This window comes from Moschus berezovskii, chromosome Y (genome assembly GCF_049115385.1).
Source record: "Moschus berezovskii isolate FMDL1 chromosome Y, NW_MosBer_1.0, whole genome shotgun sequence".
Taxonomy (NCBI): Eukaryota; Metazoa; Chordata; class Mammalia; order Artiodactyla; family Moschidae; genus Moschus; species Moschus berezovskii.
The window spans coordinates 12,164,656-12,187,109 of NC_142489.1; the positions used below are offsets into that span (position 1 = coordinate 12,164,656).

Sequence of the window (22,454 nt, forward strand, 5' to 3'; positions counted from 1 at the left end):
GAAAAACAACTTGTTACATATAAGGGAATACCTGGAAGACTATCAGCAGAAATTGTGCAAGCCAGAGCATATTGAAATGATGTATTCAAACTGTTCAAAGAGAAAAACTTCCAAGCAAGGATACTATACCCAGTTAAGCTGTGCCTCACAACTAAAGCTGAGAGAGATTTCCCAGCAAGCAAAAGCTAAAGTGAGTTCATCACCACCAGAGCAGTCTTGTAAGAAATGTTAAAAGAAGTTCTTCAAGTTAAAATGAAAAGATGCTAATTAGTGAGAGAAAACCTATCTAAGTACAAAACTCACTGATAAATATAAAGTCAAAACACTTTAATCTTGTAATGGCGGTAGGTAAATCCCTTGAAACTCTAGCATAAAAATTAAGACAAAAGGATTGAAAATAACTATAATTTGTCAGTGGATATATGATGTAAAAAGATATAAATTGTGACATCAAATACAAAATGGGAAGAAGTCTATAAATGTACAGCCTTTGTATATGTTCAAAATTAAGTTGTTGTCAGGTTAAAAGTAAAGTCGCTCAGTCATGTCCGACTCTTTGCGACTCCATGGACTGTAGCCTACCAGGCTCCTCTGTCCATGGGATTTTCCAGGTAAGAGTACTGGATTGGGTTGCCATTTCCTTCTCCAGGGGATCTTCCTGACCCAGGGATCGAACTCGGGTCTCCAGCATTGCACACAGACGCTTTATTGTCTGAGCCACCAGGGAAGACTGTTACAAATATGTTTTATGTAATCCCCAGGGTAACAGCAAAGTGAAAAGCTATAGAAGGTACACAAAAGATAAATCTATGCATAACATAACAGAAAACCATCAAATCACAAAGAACACAAGATGAAAAAAACAAAGGAATACAAAACAATTAAAAAAATTAACAAAATGTCAAGTTACATACCTATCAAAAATTACTTTAAATGGACTCTGAAAAACAGAATGAAGTGAATCATTTTTCTTTACACTTGAAACTAACATAACACTGTATAGTAACTTTACTTCAATTAAAAAAAAATGAATAAATGAGTTTAAAAAATAACAACAACAACAAAAAAGACCCATAAATAATGCTGCCTACAAGAGACTCACTTTAGCTTTAAGGACAAACCAGATTGAAAAATGAAGGGAGAAGACAGCTGGCAATTCATGAGCAGGATGCATCTGGATGGCGGGCAGATACTTGTTGCTGCCAGTATGCTACCCGATCTTCCTGGTGCACATTTCTCCACTTGGGGCTGACTGAGGAGCTGGCAAGATTATTTCTGAATGTCCCTGGATGGGGTATGACTGCCGGGTAGGGGACAGATTCCTCCCTCCCCAACACACCTCCTGACGCATGCTTGGCTGATTCTGGGGACTGGAGTTCACTTCCAAGTTTCACCATAGGTCAGCCTCAGTCAGCCCAAGGACGCTGAGCAATTTTCACCATCATCCTCGGTCAGTATCACACTTTGTGCATGCATGAAGAAAGTTTCCTTTCCCCGACCCCTCGCAGACACCACAACAAAAGAACATCCATAAATGAGACAAATAAAAACATAGTAACATTGAAAAAAAAAATTTAAAAGTGAACAGAGGGAAAAATTCTATGCAAATAGAAGCCAAAAGAAAGCAGAGGTGGTATACTTTTATCATACAAAGTAGACTTTAAGCCAGAGACTATAACAATACACAAAGGAGGTCATAATGTAATTATATAGAGGTTAGTTCAGCAAAACATGTAACATTTGTAAATATTTATTCAACCAATATAAAAGCATCTATGTTACAAAGTACAGTAATCAAAATAGTACGGTACTGGCATAAAAACACACACATTAATCAACAGAACAGACTATGGAGCCCAGACATAAACCTATGTGTATATGGTCAACTGATTTCCAACAAAGGAGCCAAGACTATGTAAGAGGGAAAGAACAGTCTCATCAATAAGTGGTGCTGGGAAAATTGTATAGGCACATGCAAAATAATGAAATCTGACCCCTATATCACACCACACACAAAAATCAACTCAAAATGGAGTAAAGACGTGAAAAAATAAGACCTGAAACCATTAAATTCCTAGAAGAAAACAAACAGGGTAAACGCTGGTTTTGATGAGGACTCTGATTTCACACCAAAAAGAAAAACAAACAAGTGAGAAATCAAAAACATTTTGCACAGCAAAGAAAATAATCAACAAAATGAAATGGTAATCTATACCATGGAAGAAATATTTACAAATAATGTTTCTGATAAGGGGATAATTTTGAAAATATATAAAGAACTCCAATAATCCAATCCAACAACTCCAACTCTCACATCCATACATGACTACTGGAAAAACCATAGCTTTGACTAGATGGACTTTGTTGGCAAAGTAATGTCTCTGCTTTTTAATATGCTATCTAGGTTTATCATAGCTTTTCTTCCAAGGAGCAAGTGTCTTTTAATTTCATGGCTGCAGTCACCATCTGCAGTGATTTTGGAGCCCAAGAAAATAAAGTCTGCCACTGTTTCCATTATCTTCCCATCTCTTTGCATGAAGTGATGGGACCAGATGCCATGATCTTAGTCTTCTGAATGTTGAGTTTCCAGCCAGCTTTTCACTCTCCTCTTTCACCTTCATTAAGAGTCTCTTTAGTTCCTCTTTGCTTTCTAAGCCATAAGAGTGGTATCATCTGCACATCAGAGGTTACTGATATTTCTCCTCACCATCTGATTCCATCTTGTTCATCCATCCTTGCATTTCACATGATGTACTCTGCATATAAGTTAAATAAGCAGGGTGACAATATAGAGCCTTGACGTACTCCTTTCCCTGATTCTGAACCAGTCTGTTGTTCCATGTCCGGTTCTAACTGTTGCTTCTTGACCTGCATACAGAGTTCTTAGGAGGCAGGTAAGGTATTCTGGTATTCCCATCTCTTCAAGAATTTTCCACAGTTTGTTGTGATCCACACAATCAAAAGCTGAAGTAGAAGGAGATGAAGCAGATGTTTTTCTGGAATTCTCTTGCTTTTTCTGTGATCCAGCGGATGCAATTTGATCTCTGGTTCTTCTGCCTTTTCTAAATCCAGCTTGCACATCTGGAAGTTCTTGATTCATGTACTGTTGAAACCTAGCTTGGAGGATTTTGAGCATGACCTTGCTAGCATGTGAAATGAGTGCAATTATGCAGTAGTTTGATCATTAGAAGCCTAAGGAATAATAAACACCCCCAAATCTCCTTCCCATTTTAGTAAGGAAATTAATGGCCGAACAAGCATCTCCAGCAAAGACAACTAGCCCAATCTGAATATGTAAAGTAGGAATCCTCTCGGGTTTCACTGGAAAGACAGAGTAGACAGACCCTGCTTGTATTATTCTCTGGGTGACCACTGGTTAGCACTGAAACTCTAGAATAGAAAAACATGTGTTTGTATTTTCAGGGACAAACCATAGGAGAATGCCAGGGAAGATGGTCTCCTGTTTGACAGGTGGGAGCCCAACACTTAAGAGGAAGAGACAACTGAAAGTTCAAAAAGGGAGGCCTAGAACTTAACCAATAAGATAAGTTCTCAAGAAGATATAACTTAAGATAAAAATGGAGAAAAAAAATTAGCAGCTCATTTCAGTGTAGTGAAAGGCCTAAGAATGAGAAATCTTTAAGAGATGTCACTTGACTAGATTATTTTTCATTTATATACTATAGTAGCAAATAGAACTAGGAAAAAAAAAACCACACTGGATCGCACATGATTTTTATTGAGCAGTTTGTCTCACTACAGAGAACCCACAGGCCATTAGTTATGAATTGGAGTAAGAAGCTGGGCAGCCAACACGGTTACCAAATGTCATCTGGTTCCTCATGAGAAAAGGCTGCAAAACTAAATTAGGGAAAGAAAAAAAATTTTTAAATCTGTTATATTCTTGTCAATTTTATTCTGTTATCTCTATCATGTTCTCATTCCTTTCCTCTGGGGTTTCTGCCCTTGCTCACGATTTTTATCAATAATTTGACAGGTAATAAAATGTAATAGATTTTTTTTTTTAAGTCAGTCATTTTGACTGATTCAGTTACAGGCAGACTCAAATATCTGAATAATGCATCCCTGGCTGAGAATGAACCAGCAATATAATAAATGGTTTGCAAAAGAACACAATGCTGGGGACACCATACCTTTCATCTTTGTCACTAGATGGCAGCGTGTCCAATTGTGAGTTCTCTCTGACCACCTTTTTGGAACTCTGACACAACAAGGAGGAGGAGAGAGGAATTTTGCAATTAGATGTATATTCGTTTTATTTAAAACTTTATGATTTCTCTAAGAACTGTTTTTGAAATATATAAGTAATTGAGTCTATAAAAGCTGTGACTTTTAAAAATGACATTCAGCAAGCACATCAGAATAAGATACCTGGAAGGTATTCTCAACATAGTACATTAGTCTTAGATAAAAGATTACTGTCTCAGGACTAACTCATTCATTATTCAATCTTAGAGCTTTCATTTTATTTATTTCTTGTTCTGAAAATAATAAGATATCCCAACTTTTACAAACTTTGACAAATCAAAACTTCTTCAATCTTTTACTCAAAGAAAAGCCATGATTTGTCAGGAGTGTCAGATATTGAGAAGGCTGGAGCTCTATGTGACTTTCAGATTTTCTATGCTTTTCCCTTTGTCTCCAGTGGAGATAGCAGATCTTTATCACAAAGTTTTCAAGTAAACCGCATAAGCCCTCAACACTCCCCACCCACAGACGCCTGTCCACAACATCAGCACCTTATCCGTGGCGTCCTGGTCTGGATTCTGTTGCAGGATTTTCATGTATTTCTCTAGAGGATTTTCACCACAAACAGATTTAGATTTGTCTTTCATTTCCTGAACACTTGATTCATATTCTTTGTCCATTTCCAACTTCAATGATTCTTCAATTAGCCTCTGAAATAGATGGGTACCAGAATAGGAACTAAGTATCTTCTAGAAGTTCTAAGGGTTAAAAAACACACAGTAATGTAATCCTGATCCTTTACCTACAACCCGCGTGCCAGAGAATTGTTTTTTAATTGAAGTCACTGTTACCATCAAAGGGGCACAAGTGAAGTGGCCTGAGTAATCTGTCTGGGACCAGCCTAAGGGCCAGGAGCACAACAAAGAAAAGAGGACAGGGGAGCCCTGAAGCAAGAGGCTCTTTTTGTAAAAGAGGACAGGGGAGCCCTGAAGCAAGAGGCTCTTTTTGTAACCTCATTTACAATGAGAAAATCAACTGCAAAACAAGGTCCTCCTCATTCATGAGCCTGTTTTCAGGACTAGATGAGGATGCACAGGACTGGGCTGGCCCTGCTACCCTGAACCAGAAGGCCTGTGTGCTCCACAGCTGTCTTCAGGCCGCCCAAGGCTGGTTCACTTCCCTGCTCCTCCTAGGACTTGGAGACACAGGGGCCTCCCTCTCCCACCAGCATCACTACCCTTTCCTGATCCAGATTTTCGAGTTCTCGCTGCTCCCTCTGCAGAGTTTCCTGCCACTTGCTCTGCCTCTGTTCTTCTTCCTGCCTTCGTTCCCTGGCCTGCTGTTCTTGGAGTTTTTCTTCTTTCTTCTGTTCTTCGAGTGATTTCTGGTTGACACCTAATGGTACAGAAAATAAAGAACAAATAGCTTCCGGCAGCAGATTTTTCAGACAAATACAGGATGGATACGCAGGGGTCTTGCCAAGCCCCAGGGAGATGGTGTGATTGTCAGCTGCCTCTGCTGGCCTCCAAACCCTCAGCCCCAAACCTGGCAGTGCACCCAGCTCACCTCTCAACAGTGTCCCCACCTCCTCCTTCCTCACTGAGGGGAGCCCTGTATTTCTGCCTCTACATCTGGTTCTGAGCCCGCAAGATGCTTAGCATTCTGAGCCAATCATTTGTCTCCATTTATTCCCACAGCATTCTGGTCACTAGCCCAACCCTACTTCCACAGGGGTGCAAGGGTCTCCTGCCCAGAGCAAGACAAAACCACCAGCCACCCTCCCCTCCCCGCTCAGGCCGCCTGGCCATCACTCCATTCCCTCCAGGCGGATCCCTCCCTGGTTCTGTCCACCAACCGCCAGGACTTCGGGCTCCCACCTCTCCTCGTACTGCTGCTGCAGTGAGGGTTCTGACCACCCTTCACCAAGAGCACCAACACCACAGTCTCTGCACTCCCTGACACCAGTCTCTCAGCCTTCAAGTCAGTATGCTTCCTTAGCACCAGTCACCTCCCGAAGAGAAGGGAGGGATGCACTGAGCACTGTCTCTGCTCCGGTAGAGTCCAGACCATGGCAGCTGAGGCCCCGACAACTTGTCTTTTCCTATCATATTGACTTCCTCCACCATCACCATCACTTTTGCACATCTGACCCCCACAAACCCCCTCCAAGTATGTTTACTGTCACCTGACTCCAGCTGCTCTTTGCTGCCCGCGCCTTTGCTCCCACAGTCTCCCCAACTCGATGTGCTCCCTCCCCATCTCTCCCTGGAAACCCCCCTCCTACCAGGTGAGCTCCCACCCTGGTGTCCCCCGGTACCCCCACAGGGGCAGGGAACCTCTCCAGTGCCAGCCTTGTCCACAGTGGTATGTATCTACTTTCTGCTCCTTCTGGGCACGGCCCAGGCTTCATTGCTAACTCCTGAGAGCCCACAGCACAAGTCCGTGTACCTCATGGTTGAATTACATTCCAATCCCCACTGATGGTTATGCTGACCTTTCTCCTCCAGCCCTGGCTGAAAAACCTCATCTCTGACCCACCCCGCCCCCCCAACAGTGTGGAGAAACAGATAAATTCTCTAGTTCACCAGAGGACTCTGACTCTCTGTGCCGGGCCCTGGTTCCACGTCACCAACTGGAGAGAGACAACACAGGCTTGTCTGGCCCTTGATCCTCGCCATGAACCTGACTACTGGAGGCAGCCAGTACTCATTTCCATGGGCAGAAAGGCAATCTAATCTTCTGGGGGAGGAGGATCACTCCTGAATGATGTAGCCACACTTCTGAATACTCATTTTAAGAAGATCTATGATTATACCCTCTAGTACCTGTCAGAGGCAGAACACCTATCTCCTCAGTTGGTTTCTCTTACTCTGTTATTTTTATTACTATCTCCTCTAGATGGCTGCCATCATCCCTACTGAGTATCCATCTGACTGCGGCTCCTTGATGATGGCTTGCTGACCATCCCCTCCTCCACAACCCCCTCCCCCTCACCCAACCCTGAGAAGCTCCACAAAGCAGGAGCTGCTTGACTGCAGGATGCCCAGCCCCCAGGAAAGTGCCTGGCACAGAAAAAGCTCTTGAGCAAGCCATCCTGAATGGATGTTTTCCACAATGATTTATGCTGGACTCAGCAAAATCAACCCTCTCACAATCTTTCTTCTGTCAGCAATTCTTCCTGTTCCCGAGTACGCTGACTTCACACTGCCTACAAGAGGCTTTACACAGCTTTGGGGGAGGATGGTTTTACTAGTAGATGGTTTTACTTGAGGAAGGGTGTGTACGAGGCTTCAATGCTTTGTCCAAGGAGAGGAAAGGACCTGTCCACTGACCAAGGCCAGAACCACTTCCACACGCTGGTGAGGGAAGGGGAAGCCTGCAGAAGAGACAGGGACAGAAGGTGGGCCAGACAGTATGGAGGGATATAATGACCACTTTTCCTTCAATGTCATCACTGTTTTGAAGACTGAAATGTAACAGGTTAATCACCCTAATTTTTTAAGGTATGAAGGAAGCAAACAGAAAGAAAACAATATTAAACATTATGATTGACATACCTCGTTAGTTAAAACAGAGGAAAACTCACCCGGGTACTGAAAGGAGATGGGCCTGGTGGGCACAGGGGCTGCAGCGCTGTCCACTTGAGGCATGTCGCCGGCATGATGGAGGCCCTCTCTCTCGAACTGCCTTGGCACACTCCGTCCACCTATAAGAAGTGCAAGTGAGTCTCCCTTAGCCCTCAGCAGCAGCAAGAGAAGAGAGGGTGGGGATAACTGCCTGCTGAGCACTGAAGTTTCAGACAAAGCAACTGGGCCAGCCCTTTCCTTATAGGGTTCCAGGAACTTACTGGAGCCATTCTCCAATGTATCTGCTTCTCAAAGCGTTCTTAGGAGATTCATTTACAAATTTGACTTGTTACCCAGCAGGGAAATCAGTCTAGTGACAGCAGAAATCATCTGGCTTGGTAAAAAGCATCTGAATTCTATTTCAATAGCAGTGATTTAACAAAGTTACTGAAGTTGGTTCAAAGAGTTCATAAAATATACGAAGCCCTTTCATTTCCCTGTTCAAACTACTAGACATTCAGACTTGAGGATGAAGCTCTTAAGGCAAAACAATAGGTTAACACACAAATAAAAAGACTTTCTGGGGCATGGGATCAAGATGGTGGAGTAGGTCGTGGAGCTCACCTTCTCCCACAAACACATCTGCATGTGGAATGCAGACTAAACACTGGAAGACCACCTCAGACTTAACATAAGGGCAAGAAAAACTCTAGGTAACTGAGTAGGATGAAAGAAAAAAGAAAAAGGAAGGAATTGGGAAGGGACCTGCACCCGAGCGAGGGAGCTGTGAAAAAGGAAAGGTTTTCATACTCTGTGAGCTAAGGCTCAGCCTTCAGAGGTCAGAACCTGGGAGACAGCCTGAGGGGCTAGAGTGTGGTGCGCCATGTTAGGTCCATGAATCAAGGCAAATTGGGAGTGGTCAAACAGGAGATGGCAAGAGTCAACATTGACATTTTAGGAATCAGTGAACTAAAATGGACTGGAATGGGCAAATTTAACTCAGATGACCATTATATCTACTACTGTGGGCAAGAATCCCTTAGAAGAAATGGAGTAGCCTTCATAGTCGACAAGAGTCTGAAATGCTGTACTTGGATGCAATCTTAAAAATGACAGAATGATCTCTGTTCGTTTCCAAGGCAAACCATTCAATATCGCGGTAATCCAAGTTTATGCCCCAACCAGTAATGCTGAAGAAGCTGAAGTTGAACAGTTCTATGAAGACATACAACACCTTCTAGAACTAACACCCCAAAAAGATGCCTTCTTCATTATAGGGGACTAGAATGCAAAAGTAGGAAGTCAAGAGATACCTGGAGTAACAGGCAAATTTGGCCTTGGAGTACAAAAATGAAGCAGGGCAAAGGCTAATAGAGTTTTGCCAAGAGAACACACTGGTCAGTCATAGCAAATACCCTCTTCCAACAACACAAGAGAAGACTCTATATATGGACATCAAGAGATGGTCAATTTCAAAATCAGATTAATTATATTCTTTGCATTCAAAAATGGGGAAACTCTATACAGGTCAGCAAAAATAAGACTGGGAGCTGATTGTGGCTCAGATCACGAACTCCTTATTGCCAAATTCGACTTAAATTGAAGAAAGTAGGGAAAACCACTATACCATTTAGGTATGACCTAAATCAAATCCCTTATAATGATACAGTGGAAATGACAAATAGATTCAAGGGATTAGATCTGATAGACAGAGTGTCTGAAGAACTATGGACGGAGGTTTGTGATATTGTACAAGAGGCAGTGATCAAGACTGTCCCCAAGAAAAAGAAATGCAAAATGGTTGTCTGAGGAGGCCTTAGAAATAGCTGAGAAAAGAAGAGAAGCTAAAGGCAAAGGAGAAAGGAAAGATATATTCATTTGAATGCAGAATTCCAAAGAAGAGCAAGGAGAGAGAAGAAAGCCTTCCTCAGTGATCAATGCAAAGAAATAGAGGAAAACAACAGATGGGAAAGACTAGAGATCTCGTAAGAAAATTAGAGATACCAAGGGAAAACTTAATGCAAAGATGGGAACAATAAAGGACAGAAATGGTAAATGGACCTAATAGCAGCATAAGATATTAAGAAAAGGTGGCAAGAAAACACAGAAGAATTATACAAAAAAGATCTTCATGACCCAGACAACCATGATGGTATGGTCACTCACCTAGAGCCAGCCATCCTGGAATGCGAAGTCAAGTGGGGCTTAGGAAGCATCACTATGAACAAAGCTAGTGAAGGTGATGGAATTCCAGTTGAGCTATTTCAAATCCTGAAAGATGATGCGTGAAAGTGCTGCACTCAATATGCCAGCAAATTTGGAAAACTCAGCAGTGGCCACAAGACTGGAAAAAGTCAGTTTTCATTGCAAACCCAAAGAAAGGCAATGCTAAAGAATGCTCAAACTACCACACAATTGCACTCATCTCACACGCTAGCAAAGTAATGCTCAAAATTCTCCAAGACAGGCTTCAACAGTACATTAACTATGAGCTTCCAGATGTTCAAGCCAGTTTTAGAAAAAGCAGAGGAAACAGAGATCAAATTGCCAACATCCACTGGATCATTGAAAAAGCAAGGGAATTCCAGAAAAACATCTACTTCTGCTTTGCTGACTATGCCAAACCTTTGACTGTGTGGATCACAAGAAACTGTGGAAAATTCTGAAAGAGATGGGAATACCAGACCACCTTACCTGCCTCCTGAGAAATATGTATGCAGGTCAAGAAGTAACAGTTAGAACTGGACATAGAACCACAGACTGGTTCCAAACTGGGAAAGGAATACATCAAGGCTGTGTATTGTTACCCTGCTTATTTAACTTATCTGCAGAGTAAATCATCTGAAATGCCAGGCTGGATGAAGCACAAGCTGGAGTCAAGATTGTCAGAAAAATATCAATTACCTCAGATATGCAGATGACACCACCCTTATGGCAGTAAGCAAAGAGGAACTAAAGAGCCTCTTGATGAAGGTGAAAGAGGAGAGTGAAAGAGCTGGCTTAAAACTCAACATTCAAAGACGAATATCATGGCTTCTGGTCCCATCACTTCATGGCAAATAGATGGGGAAACTATGGAAGCAGTGACAGACTTTAATTTTGGGGGCTCCAAAATCACTGTAGATGGTCACTGCAGCCATGAAATTAAAAGATGCTTACTCCTTGGAAGAAAAGTTATGACCAACCTAGACAGCATATTTAAAAGCAAAGACATTACTTTGCCAACAAAGGACTGTGGAGTCAAAGCTATGGTTTTTCCAGTAGTCACATATGCATATGAGAGTTGGACTATAAAGAAAGCTGACTGCAGAAGAATTAATGCTCTTGAACTGTGGTGTTGGAGAAGACTCTTGAGAATCCCTTGGACTGCAAGGAGATCAAACCAGTCAATCCTAAAGGAAATCAATCCCAGTATTCATTGGATGAACTGATGCTGAAGCTGAAGCTCCAACACTTTGGCCACCTGATGCAAAGAACTGACTCATTTGAAAAGCCCCTGATGCTGGGAAAGATTGAAGGCCCGAGGAGAAGGGAACAACAGAGGATCAGATGGTTGGATGGCATCACTGACTCAATGGACAACAGTTTTTGAGCCAGCTCCAGAAGTTGGTGATGGACAGGGAAGCCTGGCGTGCTGCAGTCCATGGGGTCAAAGAGTCACACACAACTGAGAGATGGAACTGACAGGCTTAGTTCTGATTTGCAATTGTTGTTGTTCAGTCCCTAACTCACGTCCGATTCTTTGTGACCCCGTGAACTGCAGCACACCAGGCTTCCCTGCCCTTCACTATCTCCTGGAGTGTGCTCATGTCCATTGAGTGGGTGATGTCATCCATCCATGTCATCCTCTGCCGCACACTTATCTTCTTGCCCTCAGTCTTTCCCTAACTTTGCAATTTAGTTATCCTGAAATTTTTAAAAAATGGAACTGAGAACCTAAAAATCTTTGTGATACAAAAACATGGCACTATATCCGTATCACTGATTTTATCAGAAAATAAAAATGTGTTACTTTGTAACTGTTTTGCATTTTGTAACAATTTGTATGTTTTGCCAAAACATTTTACATTTTGAAACAAGTTCTACATATAAACTTTGAAACAAGTTCTACATATAAGAGCAAGCAAAAGTTATACATATAAAAACAATTTACATATTAATATAAATTTTCATATTTAAACTTACATTCAAAAGATGGTTCAAATTCCTTGTTATCCTTAAAAACTAGCTTGTCCACATTTGAAAATTCATTTTTGTCTTGAAGTTCTGTATGTCTTTGATAAAGGCTGGATGGGAAGAATAAAACTCAAGAATGTGAAGCTTTAATAATGTAAGACACAAGAGCAGAGAGTGATGAAAAGCCTGTTGTGATTTAAGAAAATGCTTTAGAAAATTAATTTTTAGTGGACACATAGTGAATAGGAGCTACTCTGCACTGGCCGCTATCCATGCACCAGACATCATTCCAAACCATTAATATGCATTAACTCAGTCACTCTTCCACACTGGCTCATGCCATGAATTGGGTACTACCATTGTCAATAAACAATATCCTGGCACTCTCAGAGCTGTTCCGAGGAGGAATTTTTATTTAAAGAACTTGAAAAATTTTTCAAAAAGCTCTATACGCCATTAGCATGAGCCAGCTGAAGATGCCACGCATCACAGTACCCTAACTTGGACCACATGTGTCCTGCCTCTCTTCTGGCTTTAAACAGAAGGACCAATACGAAAAAAAATCACCTACTTTAGGACCAGACAAGCACCTGTGGTAGTTTTCAACTTTGTACAGTAGATGAGCATCAACACTCAGACGCCCAGGCCTGAGCCAAGAGAGGAGTCAGAACCTCCCACCGTGGAGACCGGGCACAGGTAGAAGGCCCACTCTTGACTTGAATCTCAGCCTCCTGCCCAACCCCACCCCCAAGGTTTTCGACACACCCACCCCATTCTGCTTCAGCCCGTGTATCCTAGGACTCACTACCACTTTTGAATTTATTTCAATGATTGCCACTGTGGAACCTTATTTGCTTATATTTAAATACCTAAATATTTGTAAGTGACTTTTTAATTATGTACAAAACTATTTAATGTTTACAGTGAATTGGTTTACATTTGCAAATTTTTTATGTCTGTTTTATCTTTATAAACCAAGTCTTCACAGAACTATGAAGATGCTTATTAATACCCAAGTATATACACTACAGGGCTTCCCTATTAGCTCAGTTGGTAAAAAATCCGCCTGCAATGCAGGAGACCCCAGTTCGATTCCTGGGTTGGGAAGATCCCCTGGAGAAGGGAAAGGCTACCCTCTTTGGTATTCTGGCCTGGAATTCCGTGGACTGTATAATCCATGGGGTCACAAAGAGTCAGACATGACTGAACAACATTCACGCATACACTATACATCAAGTTTAGCAAACAAGCAGAATTTGATTTTCCTCCAGGCAATAATTCAAATGATTCTCAGAGATCATGCATCTTATAATCTGATTGCAAATTCTGTCCTGCCATGTGGTCTTTAACATCACCTAAAAAACTGAAGAGTACATCATGAGGAACCCTGGGCAGGAAGAAGCACAAGCTGGAATCAAGATTGCCGGGAGAAATATCAATAACCTCAGATATGCAGATGACACCACCCTTATGGCAGAAAGTGAAGAGGAACTCAAAAGCCTCTTGAGGAAAGTGAAAGAGGAGAGTGAAAAGGTTGGCTTGAAGCTCAACATTCAGAAAACAAAGATCATGGCATCTGGTCCCATCACTTCACGGGAAACAGATGGGGAAACAGTGGAAACAGTGTCAGACTTTATTTTTTTGGGCTCCAAAATCACTGCAGATGCTGATTGCAGCCATGAAATTAAAAGACGCTTACTCCTTGGAAGGGAAGTTATGACTAACCTAGATAGCATATTAAAAAGCAGAGACATTACTTTGCCAACAAAGGTCCATCTAGTCAAGGCTATGGTTTTTCCCGTGGTCATGTATGGATGTGAGAGTTGGACGGTGAAGAAAGCTGATCGCCGAAGAATTGATGCTTTTGAACTGTGGTGTTGGAGAAGACTCTTGAGAGTCCCTTGGACTGCAAGCAGATCCAACCAGTCCATTCTAAGGGAGATCGATCCTGGGTGTTCATTGGAAGGACTGATGCTAAAGCTGAAACTCCAATACTTTGGCCACCTCATGCAACGAGTTGACTCACTGGAAAAGACTCTGATGCTGGGAGGATTGGGGGGTGGGAGAGACAGGGATGACAGAGAATGAGATGGCTGGATGGCATCACCAGCTCGATGGACATGAGTTTGAGTGAACTCCGGGAGTTGGTGATGGACAGGGAGGCCTGGTGTGCTGTGATTCATGGGGTCGCGGAGAGTCGGACATGACTGAGCTACTGAACTAACTAACTAAAAAACTGGAGCCAGTCCGGATGAGACCACAGGAAGCTAATCAGCCTCAGCAGAGGCCAGAGAACAAGGTACTTACCCGGCCTTCTGCTCCAGAGGGCTGGAGAGCGAGTACATGGAAAGGTTGTGCCTGGACTCGGCAGGCAAAGGCTGTGGCTTTCTGTCGGGACAGATGGCAGTGACAGTAGACTGACCCAGACCTATGGGGCAGGAGGAACCAGGATAATCATGTTACATGTGTGGAGAAGATGGCAGTGCAGCTTCTAGAGATTTTTACCACTTTGAAAATGCATTCGATCATCTTTGCAAGCAGTGGGGTATCATCCACAGAACTAACAATTCAGGCATGAAAATGAAACTTCAGTGATAAGGGGAGAATACATGCAACTAAGCAGCAGCCAAGGAAAAGCCACAGTCACTCTGAAAATCTCTACGTGCTGAGTAAAATGCCGGCACTCGACTTTCCATCCTACGGCCCCCACACCACCTGCAACCTGGGGTGGGGGAGTCGGGGTTCCCAGTTTATCAGCCTCCAGCTGCCCTGTCACCCAGAGGAGAGGAGGGATGAGGAGCAACCGACCCCCATCCAGAGCATCCCCAGGCCTGTGTCCATAGCTCACCTTCTAGGTACATTTCACTATTGAGGCTTCTCGCTTTGGGGAGTGGCATGTAGGAGAGCCGTCTGGAGGCTGTGCTCTTGTGTGACCTTGAGGCCATGCTGCTGGGCACCTCGGACACCTCGCTTTCATCTGCTCCACGCGTGCTGACTGGAGGCTGCTGAGAGGTGACTCTGGCATCCACAAAAACACACCTCTCGGGAGCAGCTGCAGGGATGTTCTTGAGAGTCCCCAGCAGATGCAGTGAGGGTGGGCTCCTGGCTGCCAAGCGGCTCTTGGCAGGGCACCGACTGACCCTTTGATGGTAGTTCTGGAAAGCTTTTTCTAGGCGCTCTGCCTCCTGCTCCAGCTCTCTCACCCTTACCTTGGTACTGGCTACAAACTCGAGGTCAGAATCAGGGGAACTTCCCTCTGCACTGGCATTTGGGTATCTGGGGATTTGCGGTTTAACTGGGCCTGCTGTCGCCTCCTCTTGTCTCAGAGGATTTTTCAAGAAATCCCCACTGATGTCGCCATCACGAGGCCCCACGCTGGTGCTCATTAACCCGCTGATGGAGCAATTCAGCAGAGACTGCCTCTGGTTGTGGTACACTTCGTTCTCTAGCGCTGCGGGTCACAAACAGAGAGTGTGAGACCGGAAGGGAAGAGGTGGAGAACCGAACTGAAATGTTTCAGCAACTTTTTTCTTGAATAATCAACTAGCACATTAAACAGTTTGTGGCGTGTGATCAAGATGGTGGAGCAGTAAGATGTGAAGCACACCTCTGCCCACAATACATCAACAATACATCTATGTGTGGAGTGATTCTCACAGAATAGCTACTGAACACTGGCAGAAGACCTCAGACTTCCGAAAGGGCAAGAAAATCTCCATGGAACCAGGACAAAAGAGGGGAAAAAGCAAGGAAGAAGTTGGGACAGAATCTGTATCCTCAGGAAGGTGCGATAAAAGAGGCAAGGTTCCTGCACCCCATGAGATCAGCCAGGATGGAAAAGAATGCAGCCTCTGGTGTGCAGCAGCTGGGAGGGAGAGACCTGCACAAAAAATCAGCACCACTGCCCAGTACTCCCCAGCCCGAGACATGTGTCATCCCATGCAGGCAGGAGCTGGGTGCTGAAGCTCACACTTCAGAAATCAGACCCAGGGAGCAGGCTAGGGTGGGCTGTGTGGAAACAGCCTGAAGGGGCTGGAGTCTGGAGCAGTCACTCCTGAGGGTGTACATGGAGGAAGCTTGGGCCGACCTAGAGGCCAGGTGCTACTGATGGTTGGGGTGTGTGAGGGGAGTGGTGGGACGCACCACTGCAGCCTCTTCCGCTGTGCACTCTTTCAGGTGGCATGACACGGCCTACAGGAGCTCCAAGAGGGTCACAAGCTGCAGCAACCGCCACCTGCATACCACAGGCTTCAGGATCGGTTCTGAGCCTCTGCTGTGACTTACTCCCTACCTCAGGCTACAGAAGCAGTCTCGAATGGCCACCACTGCCGGCCTTCTGGGCTCCAGGAGTGGTCTCAAGCCGCCAACAATCCCATCATGTGCTCTGGGAGTCTATGAGATCCTTCACCAGTGCTGAGAACCTCAGGACTGGGCACCAGCCACTGCATCTGCACACACCGATTATAAGGGGATAATGACCATGGCCAGCACATGCTGAGCAAAAAGGCCACAGGCATCCATACCAAAAACAGCCCTCATGCCAAACAAACACTAAACCCACAGAAGCTACACAGGGATGCTTCCACATATAAATAGTCCCCCAAGACCACAATAGATATATTTATCTTCTGTAAGTTTGGGAGAGAAAATTCAGTAAACTGAAGCAGAGGAACAACTCCCAGTTAAAAGACCAAGATAATTCCCCTGAAAGAACAAATAATGAAACAAACCTCTTCAGTTTAACAGACACTGTTTTCAAAAAAGATAATGAAAATACTAAAGGGGTTAAGGAAAAGTTATCAGTAAAAATGCAGAGTACTGTAAAAATGGACTAGAAAGGACAAAGAGGAAGCAAGAAAATTACAAAACTCATTTGCTGAGACTAAAACTGAACTAAAGGCAATGAATAACGTAGAAAAACAGGCAATTCCCTAGTGGTGCAGTGGTTAGGACTCCACGCTTTCACTACTGAGGGTGTGGGTTCAATCCCTGGTAAGGGTACAAGATCCTGAAAGCCATGAGGCATGGCTGAAACAAAACCAAACCAATAACGCTGAAGAATGAATAAGTGACCCAGAAGACAGAATAATGTAAATCACCCATTCAGGACAGCAGATAGAAAACCAAATGAAAACAAACAAACAAACAAAGAAACCTAAATAAGTAGTAAATAACCTGAAAGTAGTGAAAGTGAAAGTCGCTCAGTCGTGTCCAGCTCTTTGTGACCCCATGGACTATACAGTCCATGGAATTCTCCAGGCTAGAATACCAGAAAGGGTAGCCTTTATCTTCTCCAGGGGATCTTCCCAACCCAGGGATCGAACCCAAGTCTCCCGCATTGTGGGCAGATTCTTTACCAGCTGAACCACAAGGGAAGCCCAAGAATACTGGAGTGGGTAGCCTATCCTTTCTCCAGTGGATCTTCCCAACCCAGGAATTGAACTGGGGTCTCCTGCATTGCAGGCAGATTCTTTACCAGTTGAGCTAGAGACCTATGGGACAATAAAAAGCATGCCAACCTATACATAATAGGGATTCCAGAAGGGAAAGAAAGAGAAAAGCTCAAAAATGTATTTGAAGAAATTATGGCTGAAAACTTCCCAAACCTGAAGATGTAAACAGATATCTGGTGCAGGAAGAGACAGGGTTCCATACAAGGTAAACTCAAAGAGACCTACACCAAGGCATATTCTAATAAAAAATGGCAAAAGTTAAAGAGAGGATTCTAAAGGCAGTAAGAAAAAGAGAGTAAGAAAACATAGATATCCGTCCCCCTTTCTAGAATATGTTAGAGCCTATATGGCTACCAGTCTAAGGCAAGCAGACAAAGGATGGAGTTAACATACTTGAAAAACAGGGTAACTACAAATCAAAAACATACAACAGATTCACAAAAACCAAAAAGAAGAGAACAGAAATATAATAAAAAAGAAAATCATCAAACCACACAATGAAAAAGAAATGGACAAATATAAAATCAATGGGAAAACAAGCCTTAAAATGGCAATAAATGTATATCTAACAATTATCAGCTTAAATGTAAATGGACTGAATGCACCAATCAAAAGACACAGAGTGATTGATGGGATTACAAAAAACAAGAGCTTAGGGCAAAGGACACAGACTGAAAGTAAGGAGATATACAAAGATATTTCAACCAAACAAATGGAAAGAAAGCAGGGGTCACAATACTTTAATCAGACAAAACAGACAAAGGTCATAAAGAAAGATAATGAAGGACACTTTATAATGATAAAAGGATCAATACAAGAAGATTTTACATGTGTTGACCTAAAATATATGCACATAACATAGAAGCACCCAAACACATAAAACAAATACAAACAGATATAAAGAGATAAATTCACAAGAATATGATAATGGTAGGAGACTTTAACAGCCCACTCCCATCAATGGACAGATCTTCTATGCAAAATAATAATAAAACAATAGAGATCCTAAATGGTACAATAGAGCTAGACCTAATTGATATTTTCACGACATTATATCCAAGAACAAAAAACCAATACACATTCCTTTCAACTGCACATGGAACAGTCTCTACAACTGACCACATGCTAGAGCACAAAACAAGCCTCAACATATGTAAGGGTACATTAATTATCTCACACATCTTTTCTAACTACAAAGGCATGAAACTAGAAATTAACCACAGAAAAAGAAATGGGGAAAAAATGACTGCATGCAGACTAAACAATATGCTACTGGAAAACCAATGGATCAACAAGGAAACCAAAGTGGAAATTTAAAAATACCTTAAGACAAATGACAATGAAAACAGAACCATACAAAATCTAACGGACATGGCAAAAGCAGTTCTTAGAAGTTCACGGTAATACAGGCCTTCCTCAAAAAAACAAGAAAAATGTCAAATGAACAACGTAATATACCACCTAAAAGAATCAGAAAAAGAAGAACAAATAAAACCTAAAGTCAGCAGAAAGAAGGAATAAAGATAGAAAATAAAGTAGCAATTAAAAAGTGAAAAAAGTCAATAAAAGCAAGAGCTGGGCCTTTGAAAGAGTAAACAAAATTGATAAACCTCTGGGCAGACTCACCAAGAAGAGACAGAACCCAAATAAACAATTTAAGAAATTAAAAAAGACATACAACAGCCAATACCACAGAAATTAAAAACAAAATCCTAAGGGAATACGAAGAACAATTATATTCCAATAAATTCGACAACTTAGAAGAAATGGACAACTTTGTAGATATATAGAGCTCACCAAAACTGAATCAATAAGAAATAATTTAAACAGACTGATCACTAGAAGTGAAAGAGAATCTGTAATTGAAACAATCAAACAAAAAACTCCATAGAAACAAAGTACAGGACGAGTTGTCTTCACAGGTGAATTCTTTCAAACACACAAAGAAGCACTTATACAGATCCTTCTCAAACTCTTACAAAAACTTGAGGAGGCAGGAACACTCACAAAAATCTTCTATGAAACCATCATCACCCTGATACCAAAACCAGACAAAGACACCACTGAAAAAGAAAATTACAGATCAGTATCTTTGATGAATATAGATGAAAAATTCCTCAGTAAGCTATTAGCAAACTGAATCCAACAATACATACAAAAGATCATATACTACAACCCACATGAGATTCATCCCAAGCTCACAAGAATGGTTCAACGTACACAAATCAATGTGAAACACCACATAAACAAAAGACAAAAATCACATGATCATCTCAATAGATGCAGAAAAACCATTTGATAAAACTCATCATCCAGTCAAGACAAAATTCTTACTAAGGTGGGTATAGAGGGAACATGTCTGAACACAATAATAACCATTTATGAAAAACCCACAGCCAATGTAATACTCAATGGTGAAAAGCCAAAAGCCTTTCTAGGAAAATTTCGAACAAGACAAGGATGCCCATGCTAACCTCTTCTATTTAATACAGTACTGAAAGCTCTAGCCACAGCAATTAGACAAGAAAAAGAAATAATATGTATCTAAATTGGAAGGGAAGAGGTAAAATTGCCACTATATGCAGATGACATGAAATTACATATATAGAAAATCCAAAGGACTCTACACAAAAACTGCTATTTCTAATAAATGAATTCAGCAAAGTAGCAGGATACAAGATTAACCTTCAGAAACCAGTTGCATTTCCTTACACTAACAATGAAATATTAGAAAGAGAATGTAAAAAAAACAGTACCTTTTAAAATTACTTCCCTCCCAAAAAAAAGAAAAATAAACTTGACCATGGTGAAAGATTTATACATTGAGAGCTATAAAATAAGATTATTTACCAGCTGAGCCACCAGAGAAGCCCAAGATGCAGGAGTGGGTAGCCTATCCCTTCTCCAGTGGATCTTTCAGACCCAGGAATTGAACTGGTGTCTCCTGAATTGCAGGTGGAATTCAGGAGACACCAGTAACCAGCTGAGTTACTAGGGAAGCCCACCAAATATTAATAAAGGAAATTAAAGAGGATTCAAAGAAATGGAAATATACCCATGTTCTTGGACTGGAACAATACTGTTAAAATGGCAATATTACCCAAAGAAATCTATAGATTTAATGTGATCTCTATCAAATTACCCATTATATTTCTTCAAAGAAATAGAACAATCAATCCTAAAATTTATATGGAACCATAAAAGACCCAGAATTGCCAAAGTCATCCTGAGGAAAAATAAAACAAGCCACAAGGCATAACCCTTTCAAACTTCAGACAACACTACAAAGCTATTGTAATCAAAACATCATTGTAATGACACAAAAACAGATATATGCATTAATGGAATATAACAGAGAGCCCATAAATAAACCCACACATCTACACAGTCAATTAATCTTCAACAAAGGACACAATAACATACAGTGGGAAAAACATAGTCTGTTCAACAAGTGGTGCTGGGAAAGCTGAAGAGCTGCATGTAAATCAACAAAATCACCATACATAAAAATAAACTCAAAATAGCTTAAAGATTTAAACATAAGACATGATACTATAAAACTCCTATACGAGATCATAGGAAAATATTCTCTGACATAAATCACAGCAGTGTTTTCTTAGATCAGTCTCCCAAGGCAATAGAAATAAAAACAAAAATAAGCAAATGAGACCTAATCAAATGTACAAGCCTTTGCACAGCAAAAGAAACCCTAAATAAAACAAAAAGACAACCTACACAATGGTATAAAATATTTACTAACAATGCTACCAACAAGGGCTTAATTTCCAAAATACATACACTCAATGGCAAAAAACCAAACATCTCAACTGAAAAATGGCAAAGAGTATGGAGGTTCCTCAGAAAAGTAAAAACAAGTTACCATATGATCTAGTGATTCCACTCCTGGGCATATTTACAGACAAAGCTCTAATCTAAAAAGATATATGCACCAGTATGTTGACAGCAGCACTATTCACAATAGCTGAGACATGGAAACAACCTAAACCTTCATCAACAGATGAGTGGATAAAGATGTGGTGTGTACAGACACACACACACACACACCACACACACACACTGGAATATTACCCAGTCATAAAAAAGAACAAAATAATGCCATTTGCAGCAACATGGGTCCAACTACAGAATGCCATACTAGGTGAAGTAAGTCAGAAGGAGAAAAACAAATACCATGTGGAATCACTTATATGTGGAATTTAACATATGACACAAATGAGCATATTTGTGAAACAGAAAGACTCGTAGACATTGAGAACAGACTTATGGTTGCTAAGGGGGAGGACGTTGGGGGAGGGATGGAGTGGGAGGCTGGGGTTAGCAGATGTAAGCTACTATGTATGGAATGAGTAAGCAACAAACTTCTATTGTAGAGCACAGAGAACTCTTATTAAGTATCCTGTGATAAACTGTAATGGAAAACAACACCAAAAGCAATCTATCTGTGTGTGTGTGTGTGTACGTGCTAGTATGTGAGCACGCAAGTGAATCACTTTGCTGTACAGAAGAATCAACACAATGGGGTAAATCAACTATACTTCAATTAAAAAAAAAATAGTCTGTAAAACCAAAGTTATACCTGGTGGCTCAGAGGGTAAAGAATCTGCCTGCAATACAGGAGACCTGGGTTTGATCCCTGGGTGGGGAAGTTCCCCTGGAGAAGGGAATGGCAACCCACTCCAGTGCTCTTGCCTAGAGAATCCCATGGATGGAGGAGTCTGGCGAGCTACAGTCCTTGGGGTCGCACAAGAGTCAGACACAACTGAATGACTAACACTTTCACTTTCACAGCAGAAATCAACACAATAGGGTAAATAAACTATACTTAAACAACAAAAGTCTGTAAAACCAAAATAGTAATTATTAACGTTTGAGAGCTTATGTGTACCAACTATTGCTTCATATGCCTTCTTTTGTAATGCATGCTATTATTTCACAATCCATTATGCATGACCTTGAAATCCATAAAGCTCTGAGAACTGAAAAGGCATTCACAATGTATTAGGGGACAAAGCCTAACCGGACTTGAACT

General features: G+C 41.8%; 1 protein-coding gene across 1 annotated transcript in view; it reads right to left on the bottom strand.

Moving 5' to 3' along the window:
• Window positions 1-3,728: 3,728 nt before the first annotated feature.
• LOC129557924 (centriole and centriolar satellite protein OFD1-like) overlaps window positions 3,729-22,454 on the bottom strand; it is a 75,676-nt gene continuing 56,950 nt past the window's right edge. Inside the window, exons 15-22 of the mRNA XM_088834463.1 lie at window positions 14,800-15,402; window positions 14,259-14,379; window positions 11,961-12,061; window positions 7,796-7,915; window positions 5,447-5,604; window positions 4,761-4,919; window positions 4,155-4,222; window positions 3,729-3,861 (exon numbers count right to left, since the gene is read on the bottom strand). Coding sequence (XP_088690589.1) covers window positions 3,819-3,861; window positions 4,155-4,222; window positions 4,761-4,919; window positions 5,447-5,604; window positions 7,796-7,915; window positions 11,961-12,061; window positions 14,259-14,379; window positions 14,800-15,402 — 1,373 coding nt within the window. The 3' untranslated portion in view covers window positions 3,729-3,818. The remainder of the gene's footprint in view (window positions 3,862-4,154; window positions 4,223-4,760; window positions 4,920-5,446; window positions 5,605-7,795; window positions 7,916-11,960; window positions 12,062-14,258; window positions 14,380-14,799; window positions 15,403-22,454) is intronic.